Source organism: Callithrix jacchus, chromosome 1, assembly GCF_049354715.1.
Source record: "Callithrix jacchus isolate 240 chromosome 1, calJac240_pri, whole genome shotgun sequence".
Classification (NCBI taxonomy): domain Eukaryota; kingdom Metazoa; phylum Chordata; class Mammalia; order Primates; family Cebidae; genus Callithrix; species Callithrix jacchus.
Window position 1 is genome coordinate 212695001 of NC_133502.1, and position 23817 is coordinate 212718817.

A 23817-nucleotide genomic window follows, 5' to 3' on the forward strand; every position below is an offset into this window, starting at 1 on the left:
GGCTCATGCCGCCACGCCTGGCTAATTTCTTTTGTACTTTAGTGGAGATGGGGTTTCACTGTGTTGCCCAGGCTGGTCTCGAACTCCTGAGCTCAGGTAGTCAACCCACCTCAGCCTCCCAGAGTGCTAAAATGACAGGCGTGAGCCACCATGCCGGCCCTTTTAAGTATTGTAAGTATTTAGTTGTAGTTCTTGGACACCATGAGAGGGATTCCTAGTCTATAGCAACTCCCCTTAAAATCCTTTCCCAGCCCATTCGCTCCCTCCGGCACCAGCCCCACCGCTCTGCCCAGAATGCCCCTAGACAGCCTCTCCTGCAGCCCCAGCGGGCCGTATCCTCCTCTCTCATTCCTCTTCCCTCTTATCTGATCCCAGAGTCCAAAAGTTCCCAGATTACGATTTGATTCCCAAAGTCCAAAATGTTTAGGAAGGAGAAAAAGTGGGGCAGCGGGTAGCATTAATCCACTAGTGATGTGTGTTCTCATCCCTCTGACTACTTTGCAGGGGAGGAAGCTGCAGCCCAGGGAGGTCGTGACTTGCCAGGAAGGCGGCTCGAGCCAGGCTGCGCTCAAAACCCGCGTGTCCCGGGATCCTCAGCCCCTGCAGAATGACCCACCAGGATCTGAGGTGAGTTGGGCTGGCGCAGCCTGAGGCCCTGGGCTGTGGGCCTGGCGGGAAGAGTCCCTGTGATGACAGCACATCTAGGTTTCTGAAGAACAAGCCGAGTCCTAGGGAAGAGGGAGTGAGACCCGTCCCCCAAATAACACCTGCACTACGTCCACTGGGGCAAACACATACGCACAGGCACCTGTGCACACGTGTATTGTTGTTCAATATTATTTGAGTTCATCTCCTCTGACTGCACAATTTGGTCCACGGTTCTCTTTATTGTCCCAAGTTTCTTCCTTTGTGAAAGGCCCACAGTAATCTGCTCTTACCACTTCCGGGTAAATCCATCTCCAAAGGGGCCAGAAAGGAAGAGTTTAGGGGGTCCCCAGAAGTCCGAGAACGCTATTTCCCGCCTTCCAAAGCTCCTATACCTAGCAGGGCGGGGCGTGTTCCCTAAACTGTGGCTTCACTTTTGGCTGGGGCTGGATCATCTCCACGGCTGACCGGCGTGAAGCCCTCACTGTGGGAAGATCCTGTTCTCTGACTATGAACAATAGCGGGCATTCTCCCCACGCACGGTTTCCACAGTCCTCCGCAGCCCTGCAGTGAGTTCCAGGGGATCACAGGCCCAGAGAGGCGGGGTCGCAGTCAGGATTCAAACCCGCTGCAGCCTTGACCCTCAGCCCGTTTGAGTGACAGCTGCACACGTGGCTGCAGGCCGCGGAGGAGCCAGCGCTGGGGCCCAGCGGTGCCCTGGTGGGCCCCACGGGGGGTGGGGGGGGCGGAGCTGGGCTCCTCCCAGAAGCCCCTGCAGGGCCCAGCTCCGGGACTCCGGGTGGCAGCAGGATGCCTCAGCCCCGGTGAGCGTGGGCGCCTGTGTGGGCCGGAGCCTCGGCCAGGGAGGCGGAGGGTCTGTGGACGTCTGTGGCTGGGGTTGCCCGCTCTCTGCGCCCCTGCCCGTTCCTGGCGGCCTCCGCTCCCTGACTCGCCGCTCCCTCTGCCTCTCTCCTCCCGGTGTCCCAGCATCACAGCCAAACTCATCAACGGAGGCGTGGCAGGGCTCGTGGGGGTGACCTGCGTGTTTCCCGCCGACCTGGCCAAGACTCGGCTGCAGAATCAGCATGGAAAAGCCATGTACAAAGGAATGTGGGTGCCGGCGGGCGAGTGTGGGGAGCGGGGGCGGTGGGGGGCGGTGGGGGGCCGGGGCCCTTCCCTCCAGCCCCCGGGCTGAGCGCTGATCGCAGGGCTGGGGCGCGGGTCTCCGGGAGGTGCCGGCGGGGCCGGGCGGCTTGCTGCGCGCCCACTCCTCCTCTGGCCTCCGCCTCCAGGATCGACTGCCTGATGAAGACGGCGCGGGCGGAGGGCTTCTTCGGCATGTACCGAGGTGGGCTTCTCAGAACCCCGGGGAGGCTGGGCACCAGGTGTGAGCGGACGGGACGCTGGGAACTGGTTGTTCCTCCTGTCCCGGGACTGCCGGAATGGGGTCAGGGGTTCGCTCCAGATGAGCCTCTGCGCTCTTGGGTGGAGACAGAGGCGGCTCTGGGTCCTGGTAAGACTTCCCGAAACCCCCAGAGCACACCCTCGCCACCGCCTCACTAAGAGCCCACCCCACCTGCCTGCCCTTCTCTCTGCCTGGCTAGGAGGGAAGAGGAAGGGGCTGAAAGGGACTGAGGGAAGGGGGTTGAGCTCCTCCCCAGCACAGTCCAGCGCTGCAGCGGTTCTGGCGGGGTCCCCAGCCATGACGCTGCCTTGGACAGTGGATCCAAAGCTGGAGTTGAGTAGGAGCTGATATGCTTGTGCCCCCAAGAAGCAAAACACAAACCCCTCAGAGCCCTGAGCCAGCAGCCAATGGGACTGGCTGTGCGGCACAGAGGAGCGGAGCCGCCATCCCGGCGCCTGGGCCTGTTACTCTACCCCACCAGCAGCGACACAAGTCAAATGTCTTCCTGATAATGGACTGAGGAGTCCATAGGAAATATATATGTAGGTTGGGGGAATTGAAAGCTGTTTCGGTGAAACAGGCCAGGTGGTCCTGCGCCCCCCGATGCCCTGCACTCTGAGACTGGCCTGCCTAGGACTGAGGGGCAGATGCAGGGAACTGTTGTTTCTGGGAGCACCTTGACACCTCATCTTGTCCTTCACTTCCAGGGGCTGCAGTGAACCTCACTCTGGTCACTCCAGAGAAGGCCATCAAGCTGGCGGCCAATGACTTCTTCCGGCAGCTGCTCATGGAAGATGGGTATGGGGTTGGATCCTTCCCTGTGTGTTTTTTGGGAGACATGGCAGGAAGATTTCAAATGTGCCTCAGTTTATCTACCTGCATGCATACATATGTACACACCTATGTCTGAGGGCTGGTGTGTTTGGGCTGCTGCAGCGTGAAGGGAGAGAATGAGCTGGTGTACTTTGAAGTGTGACAGATAATATAGAGAAAATACAGAATATTTATACAGACAAATCCATCAATTAGCCAATACATTTTTAAAAGGCAGCCACCAAGCTGGGTGCAGTGGCTCATGCCTGTAATCCCAGCACTTTAGAAGGCTGAGGAAGGAGGATCGCTTGAGCCCAGGAGGTCGAGGCTGCAGTGAGGCACGTTGGCTCCACTGCACTTCATCCTGGGTGACAGAGCGAGACCTCACCCAGGAGAAATAAATCAGCCCCCAAACCCTTTCTAGCTCTCTCTGTGACTCATGCTGCCCAGCGATGTTCCTGAAGGGATCAGGGACAGCACCTGGCCTGGACAGTTTGTCACTTTTCAGCTTCCCTGCGGTGCTGCCGCTCTAGCAGGCTTTGCTTTAAACTCAGTCTCCTGTCGGTACAGAGACCACACCTGACGGCCAGCTGATGACTCACCCAGCTGGGTGAGTGGCAGCCACGGGTGCTATCCAGGGAAAGTCCCCCTCTCACAGGAGGGCAGCAGCACCAGGACGGGCCTGCGGGCCTGCAGCTGAAGGAGCCGGATGCCTGTTTCCATAGGATGCAGCGGAACCTGAAGATGGAGATGCTCGCCGGGTGTGGCGCTGGGATATGCCAGGTGGTGGTTACCTGTCCCATGGAAATGCTCAAGATTCAGCTGCAGGATGCTGGACGCTTGGGTGAGGCCTGTCCCCGCATCCCATAGGAACAGCAAAGGGCAGGGATTGGAACCAGGCACATCCCACATCCCGCCCTCATTTGCTGGGCTGTGTGACCAGTCAGCTTTCAGAATAGGTAGGAGTCTTCAGCCGGGAACAGCGGCTCACACCTATAATCCCAGCACCGTGGGAGGCCAGGCACGGTGGCTCACACCTGTAATCCCAGCACTGTGGGAGGCCGAGGCAGGAGGATCACTTGAGGTCAGGAGTTTGACCATCCTGGCCAACATGGTAAAACCCCATCTCGACTAAAAATACAAAAATTAGCTGGCTGTGATGGCACATGTCTGTAGTCCCAGCCTCTCAGGAGGCTGAGGCAGGAGAATCACTTGAACCCCGGAGGCAGAGGTTGCTGTGAGCTGAGACTGCATCACTGCCCTCCAGCCTGGGCAACAGAGTAAGACTCTGTGTTTAAAAAAAAAAAAGGTCTTCATTTATGGTTAGCCATTTAATCAACACTTCCAGCTTTAGAACAAATAGCAGAAATGAGAATCTTGATTCAGAGGGTCAGAAAATACTTAATGCTTCTGTCATATTGCCTTCACAGTTGGACCTGATTTCCTAAAGATTTTGAGTGCTGGCTGGGCACAGTGGCTCATGCCTGTAATCCCAGTGCTTTGGGAGGCTGAGGTGGGTGGATCACAGGTCAGCAGTTGAGACCAGCCTGGCGAATACTGTGAAACCTCATCTCTTAAAAAAAAAAACAAAAAAGCCAGTGACTGCTCCACTGAAACCTTCAGTCATAAGTATCTCATGATGTTGAAGCTTTTGGTGGAAAGGCATAAAGAGGGAGAAGAGAATCATTCCCATTCTTTCGGTTTTTCCTGGAAGAGAAGTTTGGCCCTTTCCCAAATCCTGGCCCCATCAGAACAGCGGAGAGGTGTTGGCTCAGCACAGGACACTCCTGTAATCCCAGCTACTCAGGAGGCTGAGGGGGGTGGACCGAGAGTTCGAGCCCAGCCTGGGCAACATAACAAATCTTGTCTTTTCAAAAAAAAAAAAAAAAAAAAAAAGCAAGCCCTGTGGAGTGGCATAGATGCCAATGCATATAGTAAGAGCAGGAGTTGGCCAACTGTGGAACGGATGTGGGGACCTCTCCTTAGGGCTAAACCGCAATGTCCGAATTAAACGCGCTAATCCGTAATGCACCTGATAATGCAGCACCTGGCAAGGAGCGTACGGCCCTCAGTCCGTGTGGTGCCCTTCCCTTCCGACACTGAGATTTAGGAAAATTAAATATTCACAGAATTTCAGTGTCACAAATCCCATGGCCATTAACAGGCCTCACGTCATTTAAAATGCGGTATAATTCCATTTTCATGAGTAATAAATACTGAACCCATCAGATGATGGGCTTTGCATGAAATCAAATTCTTCCAATAGGGAAGGGCAGGAAGGACCTGCTCACCTCACCTTGGAAGGCGAGCAGGAGGAGGTGTCCTGGAAGCCTGAGGGAGGCCATCCCATCCTATTAGCACTTCAGGACACGGGAATTTCATGTATGTTCTGCCTAATGGTGGAAAGCAGCAAATTCTTTTTTTCTGTCTAAAAGTGATCTAGGCTAGGTCCAGTGGCTCACACCGGTAATCCCAGCACTTTGGGAGGCCGAGGTGGGTGAATCACCTGAGGTCAGGAGTTTGAGACCAGCCCGGCCAACGTGGTGAAACCCTGTCTCTACTAAAACTATAAACATCAGCCAGGTATGGTACTGTAGTCCCAGCTACTAGGGAGGCTGAGGCAGAAGAATTGCTTGAACCCAGGAGGCGGAGGTTGCAGTGAGCCGAGATCACACCACTGCACTCCAGCCTAGGGGACAGAGACTTCATGTAAAACACAAAATTAAAAATAGAAATGATCTACATAGGCTGAGAAACGGTTTAGAAACGTAAGCCAGATCAAAACCAGTTTTAACGGAGGGCGAGGAATGGAGCCGTAATGAACGCAGCCGAGAAGCAAGCGGCCAGACAGTGGCTGCGCTCTTGGAAGGTGTTCCCAGCGCTGGGATAGCTCCCGAGAGACTGCAGACCTTAGGAGGACGTTCTTAGAGCCGACATTTAATATTCTAAAGTTAAAATGAGGACATTCTTCCAGATGCCAGTTAAGGTGTCAGCCTGGCCTCTGAGCTGTCCCAGGGGCAGGGACTGACAGCCACACTCGTGGGAGTGTTTTGCAGCGTCTGTCGGGGACTGGGTAGTGACGGGTCTGTCCTTTCCCTTCCAGCCGCCCATCATCAGGGCCCAGCCTCAGTGCCCTCCTCCTCCAGGTCCTACACAACTGGTCCGGCTTCCACCCACAAGCGCCCCTCTGCCGCCCTCATTGCCTGGGAGCTGCTCCGCACGCAGGGCCTGGCGGGGCTCTACAGGGGCCTGGGTGCCACTCTCCTCAGGTGAGCCTTTCTTCCAGTCCCCTAGGACGAGTGCATGGGAGCGCACAGGGCCAGAGGCTGGCTCTCCCTCTCTGCCTCTGTCCTTCCCGGAATATCCAAACCCAGGTGAGCAGACCACTTCCATGCTTCCTGTTCTGTCAAGATTGGCGGCGGTGGCACAGAATGGGTACCAGGAAGACTAATGTTTAAGGCCCTGTCTCCAGTGACCAGGCCCACAGGAAGGCTGGGTGTTTTGGGCCCAAAAGCACCTGAGGAAGCCCTGTCCGCGAAGCACTGCAGAGTTGGTAGTGAATGCAAAGCCTGCCCCTCATCCTTCCTGGGCCTGCCTGCCCCTTTACAGAACGGTTTCCAGCCTCAGACTTGCCTCTGGCAGTCAAGATGCTGCAGGTGCTATAGGGCAGAGGAAGGTGCTGGGAGGGCAGGATGGACAGCAACAGCTCTTTTGTCCCCTGCTGTCCCTTACCCATGCTCATGGGGTACCGAAGCAGGGACGAGTCGTAGCGGCTCCTGACCGTGAGCCCTACAGCTCACAGCAAAGCTCATTGTCTAACCTTGGGTGGCAGCCCCAGGGTGGATCGGAGCTCAGTGCTTCTTCCTCTTCTGCAGGGACATTCCCTTCTCCATCATCTACTTCCCGCTGTTTGCCAACCTTAACAACCTGGGGTTCAACGAGCTCGCCGGTAAGGCGTCCTTTGCACATTCCTTCGCGTCAGGCTGTGTGGCAGGTTCCGTAGCTGCGGTCGCAGTGACGCCTCTGGATGGTGAGGATGTGGGAGACGTGTCGTTTCTGTGGGATAAACAGCACTTTTGCACTATTAGATGCAACGGCCCAACCCTGGAAGACCTTGGGTTACAATCTGGCCACTGGCAGAGGCTGTCTAGAGGCCGTCACGCAGAGAGTGCCCAGAGACCCCGCTTTTCTGTTTCTCACCCCTGACACATCCCCTCGCCTTCAGGATGCTGATTCCTATAGCTTTTTGTCCCCTCAAGAGTCGTGAGCCTCAGCTATAAATGATTGCTGATGTTTTAAAATTTGGGGCTGGCCAGGCGCGGTGGCTCACGCCTGTAATCCCAGCACTTTGGGAGGCCGAGGTGGGCACATCACCTGAGGTCAGGAGTTCGAGAACAGCCTGGCCAACATGGCGAAATCCCAACTCTACTAAAAATACAAAAAGATTAGCTGGGTGTGGTGGCAGGGGTGCTTGTAGTCCCAGCTACTTGGGTGGTTGAGGTAGGAGAATTGCTTGAACCCAGGAGGCGGAGGTTGCAATGAGCTGAGACCACGCCACTGCACTCCAGCCTGGGCAACAGCAGGAGACCCCATCTCAAATAAATAAATAAATAATAGAATTTTGGGCTAAAGGTGGGAGCTAAACCCAGTGTGAGAAGACAATGCTTCCCCTGAGTTAGGGCTGCTTCCAGCCCCCCAAACATGTGTAGTCAGACTTCCTATACCAATAGTAACCTGGCCAGGTGTGGCGGCTCACCCCTGTAATCCCAGCACTTTGGGAGGCCAAGGGAGGTGCCCAGAGTTCAAGACCAGCTTGGGCAACAGAGACCCTGTCTCTAAAAAAGGTAAAAACATTAGCTGGGTGTGGTGGTGCATTCCTGTAGTCCCAGCTGCTTGGGAGGCGCAGGTGGTAAGATCACTGGAGCCCGGATGGTTAAGACTGTAGTGAGCTGTGATTGTGCCACGCCACTCCAGCCTGGGCAACAGAGCAAGACCCTGTCTCAACAAAAACCAACAGGGCTACAATAACGTGCTTCATTTAGTTTATGGCTGAGGCCCACAGAGGACACCTCCATTTACAGACCACACAACGGCAGAACTGGCCTCATGACTCAGCTTTATATGTAGTGGCTCTAAAGGAGGACCCAGCCCTTGTGTGGAGGGGAGGATACCGAAAGTAAGCTGTTCACTGCTCACTTTAACTTTTACTGTAGTTCTGAAAACGCGAATCCAAACCCTCAAGAAAGGCCTGGGTGAGGACATGTACAGCGGGATCACTGATTGTGCCAGGTGAGAGCCAGTGTCCTCCCAAATGGTGGCTGGGACAAGTTCCTCTGCGTGGGTGTCTGCCTAGACCAGATGTAGAGACCAACTCGAATGCAGGGCCCTGGGTTTCTTTGAAGTCTTTCCCTTTCCCTCACCTCTCAAAGAGAACAGGATGTACTGGGAGCCTTTTTCTTCCTGGCACCCCTACAGCGCCTCACTGAAGATTCTAGCCACCACGCCTACTTCCAAGGCCTTGGCCTAACTGCATACATAACCAACCTTGGCCCAGCTCCCGCCGCACTGCTGGACTCTTGCTCTTGCTGTGCAAGGCGCTGTTCTCGAAGGAGAGGTGCCCAGGTGGAGAGGCCGCCACTACGAAGGGCTGCTTGCAGAATGCCCCTGCCCATCGGCTCACTGGCTCTTCTTTCTCCACAGGAAACTCTGGATTCAGGAGGGACCATCTGCCTTCATGAAAGGCGCCGGCTGCCGGGCGCTGGTCATAGCACCCCTCTTTGGGATTGCTCAAGGGGTCTATTTCATTGGGATTGGAGAGCGCATCTTAAAGTGTTTTGAGTAGACAGAGCTGGTGCTCAAGTCCCTGCACTCGTGGCCCTCTCTCTAGCCTTTTACTTAGCCTAGAGGGGACAAGGGCAGGCGAGGCCACCCTGGCCTGTCTTGTCCTCTATGCTGTACACTGTAGTGCTACCTCAATCTCGGGAGACAGCCCTACTCTAACAGCACGTTGAGCACAGCCTTCTTCTCTGGGGGCTTTCGGAAGCCCCCACCACCTACTTTAACAAGAATAGTACTTGCTTTAGTTGTATTAAGTGCAGGACTTGAACAGGTTGTCAAGATAGAAGGGTTGTTTCTATGATTTAGCATTTGTTTCTTCTGTTTCACAAACTCGGCATTGTTGAGTCATTGAGGATGTCGCTGTTAATCTTGAATTCCGTAACTTACGATGAGCCCTAGCACTGATTTTGAGGAAAAGGAGGATCACAAGTGCAGGAGACCATGAAAAACCTCGAAGTCGGCATCCGGTTTGAGACCAGGCACCCTTTCAAATCCTCGGATGGCCGAGGGCTGAGGCTGGCTCCGACTGAGCAGCCCGGCCTGTCCCCCAGAGCCCAGGCTCTCGAAGACGCCCGTCCTTTCCACAGAACACTGTTTGAAATAAAGGTGAACGGTGAGATCTCATCTGTGAATCAGCACGCACAGCAGACAGGCTGCAGTGAATGGTGTCGCTGTCTACTTTCCTGTATCCATTTCAAAGCCAAATGTTAAAAGGCGTGGAGGGAGGTGTTACTTCCGGGTGTGGAGGAACGCAGCCATAGGGTTGATTGTGAGCGGCACTAACCCCTTCCTGAGCGCACCACCTGAGGAACTGAGTGTGCCGGGAGAGCTCCTCCCCACAGGCCGCTCCGGGAGAAGTAAGGTCGCACCACCGGGGCCAGTCCTGAGCGGCGAGCACCTGCGGCAGGAGGTGTTTGTGTACATTAGTCCCCACCTGCTGTGAAACGTGGGCTAATGAGGACAAGGACGGTACTAACGGGTCGGCCGTGGGGATGTCACTGTTACAAGAACCGCAGCTGAGTTGGAGTCCCAGCTCCACCATGTACTAGCCGCAAGGCCCTGGGCAGCTCTAGTCATCGCCTGTGGAAGACAAAGGATCTGGGCCCTGCACACAGCGACTGGCTCCAAAGTAACCTGGTTTTCCTCACAGGGGCAACACTAATAACACCATTTCCTTGCTGAAGTGGTAGAGCCCTTCCAGAGGACAGGTCACACTGGAGAGCGTACGGGGGGTGGGGCTGGGGTGTGTGGGAGATCACAAGGCCTGGAAGGAACGCTCCCGGGTAATGGGCTGGGAACACCGGCAAGAGCCGGGGGATACCCCGAGGATCCAGGTGCTGACAGCTGTCACCATCCAGTGCCACGGGGGATATGGAAAATACTTCTTTTCTAGGTGCCTCAGTAAAAATTTAACTCTCTCTAACTCTAAACTTACAGTGCCTGACACTAGAAATCACATTAATTCCACATAACTCTTTTAATAAATAAAGCACATCCATGGCTTAGATTCTGAATCACATTTACAGAAGAGGGAAAACTTGGAGACCTAAACAGGGAACAGTGAAGGACTACTGGAAGAAGTGGTGTGCCACATGCGCCTTAAGCCTCAAGAGTGGGGAATGCAGGGCCGAGAACGCCAAACACGTCACCTCTGCGCCAGAGGAGAACGGAGACCCAGGAAGCCCATGCAGCCACCACCCGGCCCTCCCCTAGTGTGCTGAACCAGCCGGACGCTGTGTTCCTTTCAGATGAACTGGAGATGGGTCTTGATCATATTACATGAAGCTTTCTGCCACTGAACAATTAGGCAAGGCATTAGTGACAGACAGAGGGGCATCACTGATAAATACAGAGCAGCACTGGGGCAGTAAAGAAGCTACAGAGACACCGTGTTTCTTCAAACATCAGAAGCTTCCATGTCACAGCAGGAGAGCCGAGGATGAGCTCCACCTCCCGGAGGCTTAGTCCAAAAACTTCCTGTTGGCATTGGCCCCAAACAAGGCTCCCCGGACTTCTGGCATCATCTGTGGAGAGTGTAATAAACACGTAACGTCAGCTGAGCAGGTTGTAGAGCACGGTGCATCTTAACCACAGGAGGAAAGCCACGAACCTCTGCATGGCCGGGAAGGCCTCACGAAGCCATGCACACCACAGCCGCTCTTTCCTTCCCGAAGCACGGTCACACACTCTTTGGTGAGAAACTTAACTCATCCCAAATCTGGGGTTCAGACTGCTTACAAAAGGGACACATTTAAAATAAAAAACCTAGCCAGGCACGGTGGCTCACACCTGTAATCCCAGCACTTTGGGAGGCCGAGGCAGACGGATCACAAGGTCAGGGGTTCAAGACCGGCCTGGCCAACATGGTGAAACACTCTCTACTAAAAATACAAAAATTAGCCAGGCGTGATGGCGGACGCCAGTAATCCCAGCTCCTTGGGAGGCTAAGAATCGCTTGAACCTGGGAGGTGGAGCTTGCAGTGAGCCAAGACTGCGCCATTTCACTCTCCAGTCTTGGCGACAGAGCAAGCCTCCATCTCAAAAATAATAAAGAAATAAAAAAAATAAATAAAAAGCCTAAAGTCATTACTATCTCAGGCTTAACTCAAAATCATCTCAGCACAATATCCTGGTTCACCTACACTCTCTTCAACACACACTTACTGAGTGCCGCCTATGGCCAGCACAGAACACTTCCGATGCCCGTTTGGGCTGAAGCACTTGTTGCAGCCACTGATGAATCCTCAGGAGAATTGCACCCTGGACGCCTAAGGCTCTGCGGTCAACGGGGCAGCCCTAGCAACAGGTGGTGATTGTGTGCTGAGAAACGGAATTTTTTGGTTTAATTAAGTATCCATAAGTGGGTAGTGGCTATGATACTGGATGGGACAGTGGCTACCAGGAGACACTGCTCCGAGGTTTAAGTTACCAGAATATGAAAAAAATCAAGGTGAAAGGGCTTTAGTTGTAAGAGAAATACCTGCATAAACAGCAAACTGCACATCTAGGCAGGGAATAACTAGGTTGGCAGCCACAGCAACGGACTACCACTAGAATCTAGAGGCCGCCCAGCATTTTAGAACGAGTGGAGGTTTCCTGGCTAGTTTCCTAGAGTTCATCTGTACAAATCTGGAAATATCTGAAAAGCCAGCAACTTTATGATGATTCCTTTAAACAAGTGTTTCCAGCTGGGCAGGGTGGCTCACGCTGTAATCCCAGCACCTTGGGAGGCTGAGGAGGCTGCATCACCTGGGGTCAGGAGTTTGAGACCAGCCCGGCCAACATGGTGAAACTCCGTCTCTATTAAAAATACAAAATGAGCCGGGCGTGGTGGCACGCGCCTGTAATCCCAGCTATCCCAGAGGCTGAGGCAGAAGAATCACCCGAACCCAGTAGGAGGAGGATGCAGTGAGCCGAGATCACGCCATTGCACTCCAGCCTGGGCAAAAAGGAACGAAACGGATCCAGCCAAACTAAGCGTCACCAGCGAAGGAGAAATAAAATCCTTTACAAACAAGCAATTACGTTCACCAGGCCTGCTTTACAAGAGCTCCCGAAAGCAGCACTGAACAGAAAGGAACAACCAGTACCAGCCACTCCAAACACACACCAAATGGTAAAGAGCATTGACACAATGAAGAAGCGGCATCAACTAACGGGCAAAACAGCCAGCTAGTCTCAAAATGGCAGGATCAAATTCACACGTAACAATATTAACCCTAGGCCGGGCGCGATGGCTCACGCCTGTAATCCCAGCACTTTGGGAGGCTGAGGCAGGTGGATCACGAGCTCGGCAGAACGAGACCATCCTGGTCAACATGGTGAAACCCTGTCTCTACTAAAAATTACAAAAAATTAGCTGGGCATGGTGGCGTGTGCCTGTAATCCCAGCTACTCAGGAGGCTGAGGCAGGAGAATTGCCTGCAGGGGGCGGAGGCTGCAGTGAGCTGAGATTGCGCCACTGCACTCCAGCCTGGGTAACAAGAGCTAAACTCCATCTCAAAAAAAAAAAAAAAAAAAACCCTAACCCTAATATTAACCCTAAATGTAAATGGGCTAAATGCCCCAATCAAAAGACACAGACTGGCAAATCGGATAAAAAGCCAAAACCCATCGGTGTGCTGTATCCAGGAAACCCATCTCACATGCAAGGATACACAAAGGCTCAAAATAAAGGGATGGAGGAAGATTTACCAAGCAAGCGGAGAGCAAAAAAAAGCAGGAGTTGCAATTCTCATCTCTGATAAAATAGACTTTAAACCAACAAAGATCAAAAGAGACAAAGAAGGCCATTACATAATGGTAAAAGGATCAATGCAACAAGAGAGCTAAGGATCCTAAATATATATGCACCCAATACAGGAGCAGCCAGATATATAAGGCAAGTTCTTAATGACTTACAAAGAGACTTAGACTCCCACACAATAATACTGGGAGACTTTAACACCCCATTGTCAATATTAGACAGATTAACGAGACAGAAAATCAACAAGGATATCCAGGACTTGAACTCAGACCTGGAACAAGCAAACCTGATAGACATTTACAGAACTCTCCACCCCAAATCCACAGAATATACCTTCTTCTCAGCACCACATCACAACTACTCTAAAACTGACCACATAATTGGAAGTAAGTCACTCCTCAGCAAATGCAAAAGAATGGAAATCAAAACAAACAGTCTCTCAGACCATAGTGCAATCAAATTAGAACTCAGAAATCAGAAACTACCAGAACCACACAGCTTCATGGAAACTGAACAACTGGCTCTTGAATGTTGACTGGATAAATAATGAAATGAAGGCAGAAATAAAGATGTTCTTCAAAACCAATGAGAACGAAGACACACCATACCAGAATCTCTGGGACACATTTAAAGCAGTGTCTAGAGGAAAATTTATAGCAATAAATGCCCACATGAGAAGCAAGGAGAGATCTAAAATTGACACCCTATCATCAAAATTGAAAGAGTTAGAGAAGCAAGATCAAAAAAACTCAAAACCTAGCAGACGACAAGAAATAACTAAGATCAGAGCAGAACTGAAGGAGATAGAGACATAAAAAACCTTTCAAAAAATCAATAAATCCAGGAGCCGGTTTTTCAAAAAGATCAACAAAATAGACCACTAGCCAGAATAATAAAAAAGAAAAGAGAGAAGAATCAAATAAATGTAAGAAAAAATGATAAAGGGGAAATCACCACAGATTCCACAGAAATACAAACCATCATCAGAGATTATTACAAACAACTCTATGCACATAAACCAGTAAACCTGGAAGAAATGGATAAATTCCTGGACACTTGCACCCTCCCAAGCCTAAACCAGGAAGAAGTCCAAACCCAGAATAGACCAATAACAAGGGCTGAAGTTGAGGCAGCAATTAAGAGCCTACTACACAAAAAAAGCCCAGGCCCAGATGGGTTCACAGCTGAATTCTACCAGACATACAAAGAGGAGCTGGTACCACTCCTGAAAGTATTCCAAACAATACAAAGACAGGGAATCCTTCCCAAATCATTTTATGATACTAACATCATCCTGATCCCAAAACCTTGTTGAGGCAGAGACTCAACAAGAAAAGAAAACTTCAGGCCAATATCCATGATGAACATAGACGCAAAAATCTTCAATAAAATATTGGCAAACCAATTGCAAGAGCAAATCAAAAAACTTATCCACCATGATCAAGCAGGATTCATCCCGGGGATGCAAAGCTGGTTCAACATACGCAAGTCTATAAACATAATTCACCACATAAACCGAACAAAAAACAAAAACCACATGATTATCTCATTTGACGCAGAGAAGGCCTTTGACAAAATTCAATAGCCCTTTATGCTAAAAACCCTCAATAAACTCGGTATCGATGGAACGTATCTCAAAATAATAAAAGCTATTTACAACAAACCAACAGGCAATATCATACTGAATGGGCAAAAACTGGAAGCATTCCCTTTGAAATCTGGCACTAGACAAGGATGCCCTCTGTCACCACTCCTATTCAATATAGTTCTGGAAGTTCTGGCCAGAGCAATCAGACAAGAAAAAGAAATAAAGGGTATTCAATTAGGAAAGGTGGAAGTCAAGTTGTCACTATTTGCAGACAACATGATTGTATATTTAGAAGACCCCATTGTCTCACAGAAAATCTCCTGAAACTGATAAGCAACTTCAGCAAAGTCTCAGGATACAAAATCAATGTGCAAAAATCACAAGCATTCCTCTACACCAATAACAGACTTAAAGAGAGCCAAATCAAGAACAAACTGCCATTCACAATTGCTACAAAGAGAATAAAATACCTAGGAATACAACTAACAAGGAACATAAGGGACCTCTTCAAGGAGAACCACAAACCACTTCTCAACGAAATAAGAGAGAACACAAACAGATGGAGAAACATTCCATGCTCATGATTAGGAAGAATCAAGATCATGAAAATGACCACACTGCCCAAAGTAATTTACAGATTCAACGCTATCCCCATCAAGCTACCAATGACCTTCTTCACAGAACTGGAAAAAAACACCTTAATCTTCATACGGAACCAAAAGAGAGCACACACAGCCAAATCAATTCTAAGCAAAAAGAACAAAGCTGGAGGCATTGCACTATCGGACTTCAAACTATACTACAAGGCTACAGTAATCAAAACAGCAGGGGCCGGGCGAGGTGGCTCAAACCTGTAATCCCAGCACTTTGGGAGGCCGAGATGGGTGGATCATGAGGTCAAAAGATCAAGACCATCCTGGTCAACATGGTGAAACCCTGTCTCTACTAAAAATACAAAAATTAGCTGGGCATGGTGGCACGTGCCTGTAATCCCATCTGCTCAGGAGGCTGAAGCAGGAGAATTGCCTGAGCCCAGGAGGCGGAGGTTGCAGTGAGCTGAGATTGCGCCATTGCACTCCAGCCTGGGTTAACAAGAACGAAACTCCGTCTCAAAAAAAACAAAAAAAAAACAAAAAAACAGCACGGTACTGGTACCAAAACAGAGATATAGACCAATGGAACAGAACAGAGGCCTCGGAGGTAATGCCACACATCTACAACCATCTGATCTTTGACAAACCTCACAAAAACAAGCAATGGGAAAGCATTCCCTGTTTAATAAATGGTGTCAGGAAAGCTGGCTAGCCATGTGCAGAAGGCAGAAACAGGACCCCTTCCTGACACCTTACACTAAAATTAACTCCAGATGGATTAAAGACTTAAATATAAGACCTAACCATAAAAACCCTAGAAGAAAATCTAGGCAAAACTGTTCAGGACATAGGAGTAGGCAAGGACTTCATGACCAAAACACCAAAAGCACTGGCAGCAAAAGCCAAAATAGACAAATGGGACCTAATCAAACTCCACAGCTTCTGCAGAGCAAAAGAAACAGTCATTAAGAGTCAATTGGCAACCAACAGAATGGGAAAAATTTTTGCAATCTACCCATCTGACAAAGGGCTGATATCCAGAATCTACAAAGAACTAAAACAGATTTACAAGAAAAACAACAAACAAGCCCATTCAAAAGTGGGCGAAAGATATCAACAGACACTTTACAAAAGAAGACATACATGAGGCCAACAAACATATGAAAAAATTCTCATCATCACTGGTCATTAGAGAAATGCAAATCAAAACTACATTGAGATACCATCTCACGCCAGTTAGAATGGCGATCATTAAAAAATCTGGAGACAACAGATGCTGGAGAGGATGTGGAGAAATAGGAACACTTTTACACTGCTGGTGGGAATGTAAATTAGTTCAACCATTGTGGAAGACAATGTGGCGATTCCTCAAGGACCTAGAAATAGAAATTCCATTTGACCCAGCAATCCCATTACTGGGTATATATCCAAAGGATTATAAATCGTTCTACTATAAGGACACATGCACACGAATGTTCATTGCACTGTTTATAATAGCAGACCTGGACCAACATAAATGCCCATCGATGATAGACTGGACAGGGAAAATGTGGCATATATACACTATGGAATACTACGCAGCCATAAAAAACGATGGATTTGTGTCCTTTGTAGGGACATGATGAAACTGGAAACCATCATTCTCAGCAAACTGACACAAGAACAGAAAATCAAACACCACATGTTTTCACTCATAGGCGAGTGTTGAACAACGAGAACACATGGACACAAGGAGGGGAGCATCACGCACTGGGGTCTATCGGGGGGAAATAGGGGAGGGACAGCGGGGGGTGGGGAGCTGGGGAGAGACAGCATGGCGAGAAATGCCAGATATAGGTGATGGGGAGGAAGGCAGCAAATCACACTTCTATGTATGTACCTATGCAACAATCTTGCATGTTCTTCACATGTACCCCAAAACCTAAGATACAACAACAAAAAAGGAACGAAACTCTGTCTCAAAAAAATGAAACAAAAAAAAAACAATTATTTCCTTTAGTTCCCATCATTCATATTAGAGAAAGAACTTGTCGGCACCTTATATGTAGTAAAATGTACACGTTTGAATCCTAGGTCAACAAAACCCTTACTCTGACCCCAAATTTGCCCTCATGTAAACGTTACCACCTTAGCAAATGCTAAATCATGCCCGATTCTCATTCTTTTTGAGAAAATGTCCAAAAATGTGGAAAGACAGTAATAAACCCCAAATACCAGCGAACAGACGTGTTCTGTCCTTCTTCAAAGTAGCAGACCAACTCCCAAGAAGTACCCCACACTCACCTGCTGGGCTATGAGGTCCAGCCGGCTCTCCAGGGTGTTGGAAACCTTTATTTTACGATCCCCATTATAGATCTCAACTCCACCAGCTCTGCAGAAACAGCACAGGAAATAATCACTTTGAAAGATTTGAGACACACACATGGTACCCTTTACTCCCGCAGAGGAATGCCCCCATCTTGGTGTGTGGACTTCGTGGGCACCTAAGCACCAGGCTTGAAAGGAACCGGAAAAGCCTCCAAAGAGAGTCTCCAGGTCCAGGCACCGTCGCTTTCAGGACACCCTGTCCCCATCCAGATGTTCAATTCCATTATATGCAACTGTGTAGTACATCCTCCCCTATATTGTAAACGGAGTCTACAGCTCTTACCACAGCGAATACAATGGAAATGGTTGTCATACTGTAGTGTTTAGGGAGTGAAAACAAAAAGTTGGTTAAATCCACAAGTGTGGACCCCAAAGATACAGAGAACTGACTATATTGGTGTCAGTAACTGTCATTTACCAAGTGACATTATGTGTCAATTTGTTTTTTTTTTTTGAGATGGAGTCTCATGCTGTTGCCCAGGAAGGGGAGTGCAATGATGCCATCCTGGCTCACTACAACCTCCGCCTCCAGAGTTCAAGTGATGCTCCTGTGGGATTGCAGGCACCTGCCGTCATGCCCAGCTAGTTTTTGCATTTTTGTAGAGACAGGATTTCACCATGTTGGCCAGGCTGGTGTCAAACTCCTGACCTCAGGTGATCTGCCCACCTTGGCCTCTCAAACTGCTGGGATTACAGGCGTGAGCCACTCCAGGCGGCCTGTGTCTATTTCATTTTATATTATAGAACCTGTTTAACTTCTCATAGCCAGCCCTCTCCAACAAAATGAAAAAGGGAGGATTTCATCTCAAGTTTACAAATCACTCAGAGTCCTCATCTGAATTTTTTTTTGAGACAAAGTCTTCCTCTGTCACCTAGGCTGGAGTGTAGTGACATGATCTTGGCTCACTGCAACCTCTTCACCTCCCAGGTTCAAGCGAATCTCCTGCCTCAGCCTCCCAAGTGGCTGGGATAATAGGCAACCGCCAACGCATCCAGCTAATTTTTTAATTTTTAGTAAAGACAGGGTTTCACCATGTTGGCCAGGCTGGTCTCGAACTCCTGACCTTGTAATCCATCTGCCTCGGCCTCCCAAATTGCTGGGATTACAGGTGTGAGCCACCGCGCTTGACCTCATCTGAATGTTTTCTTGAGCCTAATCCAGCTCATCACTGATAAGCAGTGAGGAGGATACGATGAGGTCCTATCATGACTGCATGTGTGGCTGATAAAAGATGCCACTGCTCGCCAGGCGCGGTGGCTCAAGATTACCTTGTAATCCCAGCACTTCGGGAGGCCGAGGCGGGTGGATTACAAGGTCCAGGATGTTGAGACCATCCTGGTCAACATGGTGAAACACCGTCTCTACTAAAAATACAAAAAATTAGCTGGGCACAGTGGCACGTGCCTGTAATCCCAGCTACTCAGGAGGCTGAGGCAGGAGAATTGCCTGAACCCAGAAGGCAGAGGTTGCGGTGAGCCGAGATAGCACCATTGCACTCCAGCCTGGGTAACAAGAGCGAAATTCCGTCTCAAAAAAAAAAAAAGATGCCACTGCTGGCCAGGCATGATGGCTCACACCTATAATCCCAGCACTTTGGGAGGTCAAGGCAGGTGGATTGCTGGCAGTCACAAGTTTGAGACCGGCCTGGCCAACATGGTAAAACCCCAACTCTATTAAAAATACAAAAATTAGCTGGGCATGGTGGGCTGCACCTGTAGTCCCAACTACTTGGAAGGCTGAAGCAGGACAATCACTTGAACCCAGGAGGCAGAGGCTGCAGTGAGCCGAGATCATGCCAGTGAACTCCAGCCTGGGTGACAGAGAGACCCTAACTAAAAAAAAAAAAAAAAAAAAAAAGCTATGAGGTGGGTGCTATTATGCCAACTTGCAGACGAAGCAATCAGGGCTCGCTGCTGCGGGATGAGTCTGTTTCCTCAGAAACTCATGGTGAAACCCGATTCCCAACGTGGCAGTGCTGGGAGTGTTCACGGCTGGGGGCAGATCCCGAGGCAATGAATTCTGGCGAGGGCCAGATTCTAGCTACAGGAGGACTTGACTGTGAGCAGAGAGTAGGCTGGTATGATAGGGAGTCTGGCTCCCTAGGCTCTCCCACCCCCTCTCCTGCCACATGGTCTCTAACCACACATCCACTCCCTTTCTACCTTCTGCCACGAGTGGAAGCAGCCCTAGGTCCTCACCAGACGCAGCTGTTCCTATCTTTACCTTTCCAGCCATGAGAATCATGAGCCAAATAAACCTCTCCTCTCCATGAATTACCCAGTCTTGGGTATTCTGTTACAGCAACACTCAGTGGACTACGGCACTCAGTGAAACTGAATAACGGGTCCAAGGTTACCCAGCTAGTAAGTGGCAGAACGGGGAAGCGAACCCAACTCTGACAGCAAAGGGGAAACGAACCCAACTCTGACAGCAAATCTTACGAGTTTATAGACCTTTTCCATTTACAGAGCATTTTCACATGTACTATCTCATCTTTTCTTCATTGCATGAAACAAAGAAGAGAAAAGCATTGATCCTATTTTACAGATGATAAATTCAGTCTCCAGGTCCAGGCAAAAGGCCAAGATAGGACTCAAATCTAGGTCTTACAGTCCTACGTCTGATAATCAACTAAGTTCAAAATGTGTCCCAAGGACTTTCTTCGTTAGTCAGTGGTGTGGCTAGCTGGCCTCATACAGGCTGGTGAAATACAGAAAATGACCCTGGCTCTCCCCGTCAGGAGCTTCCACTGCCTACTTCAACCACATGAAGCTCATTAGGGATGCCTATCCCAGACATGTTCTGTCATTTCCTCACAGCAGTAAAAATACCACTCGTACTTTCAATTCTATCTTTAAGGAACACAATTACTAGGCACACACAATTCTTGATTTGATAGCTATTACTTAGAAGGAGGGAGTATAGGGCTGGGCGCAGTGGCTCACACCTGTAATCCCAGCACTTTGGGAGGCCGAGGCAGGTGGATCATCTGAGGTCAGGAGTTCAAGACCAGTCTGACCAATATGGAGAAACCCCATCTCTACTAGAAATACAAAATTAGCCGGGCATGGACTTGGGAGGCCCAGACAGGAGAACAGGTGTAACCCAGGAGGTGGAGGTTGCGATGAGCAGAGACTGCGCCATTGCACTCCAGCCTAGGCAATAAGAGCGAAACTCCGCCTCAAAAAAAAAAAAAAAAAAAAAAAAGGGAGTATCTACCTCAGCATCCAGTACAGATCTGGTCCTAGCTTTCATCCTGGGTGCCACCTCCCTGCAGAAGGAATGCAGTGACCATAAACTAGACCCCCCCCTTTTTTTTTGAGACGGGAGTCTTGCTCTGTTGCCAGGCTGGAGTGCAGTGGTGCTATCTCCGCTGCCTGCAACCTCTGCCTCCTGCATTCAAGCAATTCTCCTGCTTCAGCCTTCTGAGTAGCTGGGATTACAGGCACGAGTCACCACACCCAGCTAATTTTTTTTTTTTTTTTTTTTTTTCTGAGACGGAGTTTCACTCTTGCTGCCCAAGCTGGAGTGCAATGGTGCAATCTCAGCTCACTGCAAACTCCACCTGCCAAGTTCAAGCGATTCTCCTGCCTCAGTCTCCTGAGTAGCTGGGATTACAGGCGCCCATCACCATGTCCCGCTAATTTTTGTATGTTGAGTAGAGAAGAGGTTTCACCATGTTGGCCAGGTTGGTCTTGAACTCCTGACCTCAGGTGATCCACCCACCTCAGTCTTCCAAAGTGTTGGGATTACAGGCGTGAGCCACTGCGCCCAGACAAACTAGACTTTTAGAGTACATTTAGCTGGCTAGCAAGGGAGAGCAACACAGAACACAGAGCACTACCAGAACAACAGGAGCAGCTGCAAGTGGAACACACCGTGGCTCTAGCCTTTTGTCTGGAGTGTGTTGGTGAAAATACCGTTTAAAAGGGCCCAGTATCAAGGCCACTCTCCCAGGGACAGAAGGTAGCTGGAACACTCCTTACATGTCCTCAGGCAGGTAGGACTCCTGGTCAATTTGGACATCAACATCATTTTTGGTGGCGATTTTGTACATTGGGATTGCCTTTTGCACCGCAGCCTGGAAATACAGAAAACAATGAGAGGCATTATCAGAAACTATGAAGCTGTTTGTTATCCAAAAACCCAGCAAACTACGAGCAAAGATATTTCCATCTACCCCACTTAGAACAGAAGCACTGCCGTCGGGAATGTGAAACAGCACAGCCACTGAGGAAAAATGAGTCTGCACACAGGAGGGAAGAGACACGAATGGTTTCTGTCAACAGTTAATAGGGCTGGGCGCGGTGGCTCACGCCTGTAATCCCAACACTTTGGGAGGTCAAGGTGGGTGGATCATGAGGTCAAGAGATCGAGACCATCCTGGCCAACATGGTAAAACCCCATCTCTACTAAAAATACAAAAATTAGCCAGGCATGGTGGCACATCCCTATAATCCCAGCAGCTGAGGCAGGAGAATCATTTGAACCAGGGAGTCGGAAGGTGAAATGAGCTGAGATCGTGCCACTGCACTCTAAACTGGCAACAGAGGGAGACTCCATCTCAAAAAAAAAAACAAAAAAAGATTTAACAGGGCTTGGAAGGTGACTAAACATGCCAGGGGCAGGTATCAGATTTGAAACATCATCAGCAGGAGGAAAATACACGAACCCACAAACTGAGAGCATTAGAAGCAGAGGATAGGTAAGGAAAGCAGGGAGGGAAGAAAAGTTTGGCTGCTGACATGAGCTTAAAGTGGCAGTTGCAGATGAGGGGGTGACAGTAGGCACCAAATACTGCAGTGCCATGCCATGCCCACGAGGATGGCTCTGATAAAAACAACAGTATGACAGGTCCTCAAAAAATGAAGCACAGAATTACCATATGATCCAGCACTTCTGCTCCCGTGTATGTGAACGGATAGAAAGCAGGACAAATATCCATATCCCCATGTCTGCGGCAGGACTGATCACAAGAGTCAAAAGATGGGAGCAACCCAAGTGTCCACTGACAGACAAGCAGATAAACACACCGCGGTGCGTCCACACGTGGACTACCCAGCCTTACAAGGAAGGGCACTTGGACACACACTACAGGGACCTTCAAGGCATTATGCTAAGTGAAATGAACAGTCACAAAAGGACAAACACTGAATGTTTCCACTTATATGAGGAGGACAGGACAGGACAGGACAGAACAGAATAGGAAAGAATAGAGAGTTAGTGTTTAAAGGGCACCAAGTTTCAGCATGGGAAAATGCAGAAGTTCTGGAGAAGGATGGTGGTGATGGGCGGCCCAACATTGTGAACGAACTTAATGTCACAATGTACAGTTAAAATAGCAAACGGTATGTATATTTTACCACAATTAAAAAAAAAAGAAAGTAGCTCCTTGGAAAAGAAGACAGCACTGGATTTTAAGCTATCTTATCTTGCAATTAGTGTGGTGGACGTAATTAATACAGGCTCGTCTGTGAACACTATTGTGCACACTCATGTAGCCACGTGAATCCTTTCTCGGAAGAGCGGAAGGACACCCACATTTCTGTCTGACACTATTACTTTGTTGAACAAATTGATGGTCTATTCAACAGTTCCTTGTTTTCAAATCTAAGGCAGCACACCACTTTGGAGGGCGAAATCACCAGTTTTGGACATTGATACTGCAGAATTTTCGAGAAAAAGCTTGCTTGGCACCCAGAAATATCACAGTGTTATCTAGAGAGGGCTAGTGGGCAACTTATCCCTCCCTCCTGGCTCAAGCCTGTAATCCCAGCACTTTGGGAGGCCGAGGCGGGTGGATCACGAGGTCGAGAGATCGAGACCAACCTGGTCAACATGTTTGAAACCCCGTCTCTACTAAAATACAAAAAATTAGCTGGGCATGGTGGCGCGTGCCTGTAATCCCAGCTACTCAGGAGGCTGAGGCAGGAGAACTGCCTGAACCCAGGAGGTGGAGGTTGCAGTGAGCCGAGATCGCGCCATTGCACTCCAGCCTGGGTAACAAGAGTGAAACTCCGTCTCAAAAAAAAAAAAAAAAACACCCTCCCTCCACTGAATGCTACCTTGGCGAATTCTCCATCATGACGTCGAGCCCTGTTTTCCAGGTTAGTAAGTGAGGCTGTCAGCATAAACGTGGACTTGGGTTACTGAGATGGTTTCTAACCTATTAGTACAGTGGAGAATGTGCAGTGAAGGGGAATGAGTATTTTATGTTCTCTGGCTGGCACACTTTCTCTCCTAGTGGACAAGTTACTTAGGGAGACAAATTATAATACAAATGCAAACAGGCTGGATGTGGTGCCTCACGCCTGTAATCCT

General features: G+C 49.6%; 2 protein-coding genes across 9 annotated transcripts in view; one reads left to right on the forward strand and one right to left on the reverse strand.

The window, feature by feature from the left end:
- SLC25A18 (solute carrier family 25 member 18) overlaps positions 1-11097 on the forward strand; it is a 20155-nt gene extending 9058 nt beyond the window's left edge. For 4 of the 8 annotated variants that reach the window (XM_009006380.5, XM_017977764.4, XM_002743522.6 and 1 more), the window contains exons 3-11: positions 505-627; positions 1633-1755; positions 1938-1993; positions 2758-2848; positions 3589-3707; positions 5967-6132; positions 6739-6893; positions 8077-8152; positions 8564-11097. In XM_009006380.5, coding sequence (XP_009004628.3) covers positions 608-627; positions 1633-1755; positions 1938-1993; positions 2758-2848; positions 3589-3707; positions 5967-6132; positions 6739-6893; positions 8077-8152; positions 8564-8705 — 948 coding nt within the window. In that variant the 5' untranslated portion in view covers positions 505-607 and the 3' untranslated portion in view covers positions 8706-11097. The remainder of the gene's footprint in view (positions 1-504; positions 628-1632; positions 1756-1937; positions 1994-2757; positions 2849-3588; positions 3708-5966; positions 6133-6738; positions 6894-8076; positions 8153-8563) is intronic. The other 4 variants (XM_078342756.1, XM_078342759.1, XM_009006384.5 and 1 more) reach the window with 1 other exon arrangement.
- The window catches only part of ATP6V1E1 (ATPase H+ transporting V1 subunit E1), a 40173-nt gene continuing 26518 nt past the window's right edge, over positions 10163-23817 (reverse strand). The window contains exons 7-9 of the mRNA XM_035287806.3: positions 21483-21577; positions 17412-17499; positions 10163-10725 (exon numbers count right to left, since the gene is read on the reverse strand). Coding sequence (XP_035143697.1) covers positions 10663-10725; positions 17412-17499; positions 21483-21577 — 246 coding nt within the window. The 3' untranslated portion in view covers positions 10163-10662. The remainder of the gene's footprint in view (positions 10726-17411; positions 17500-21482; positions 21578-23817) is intronic.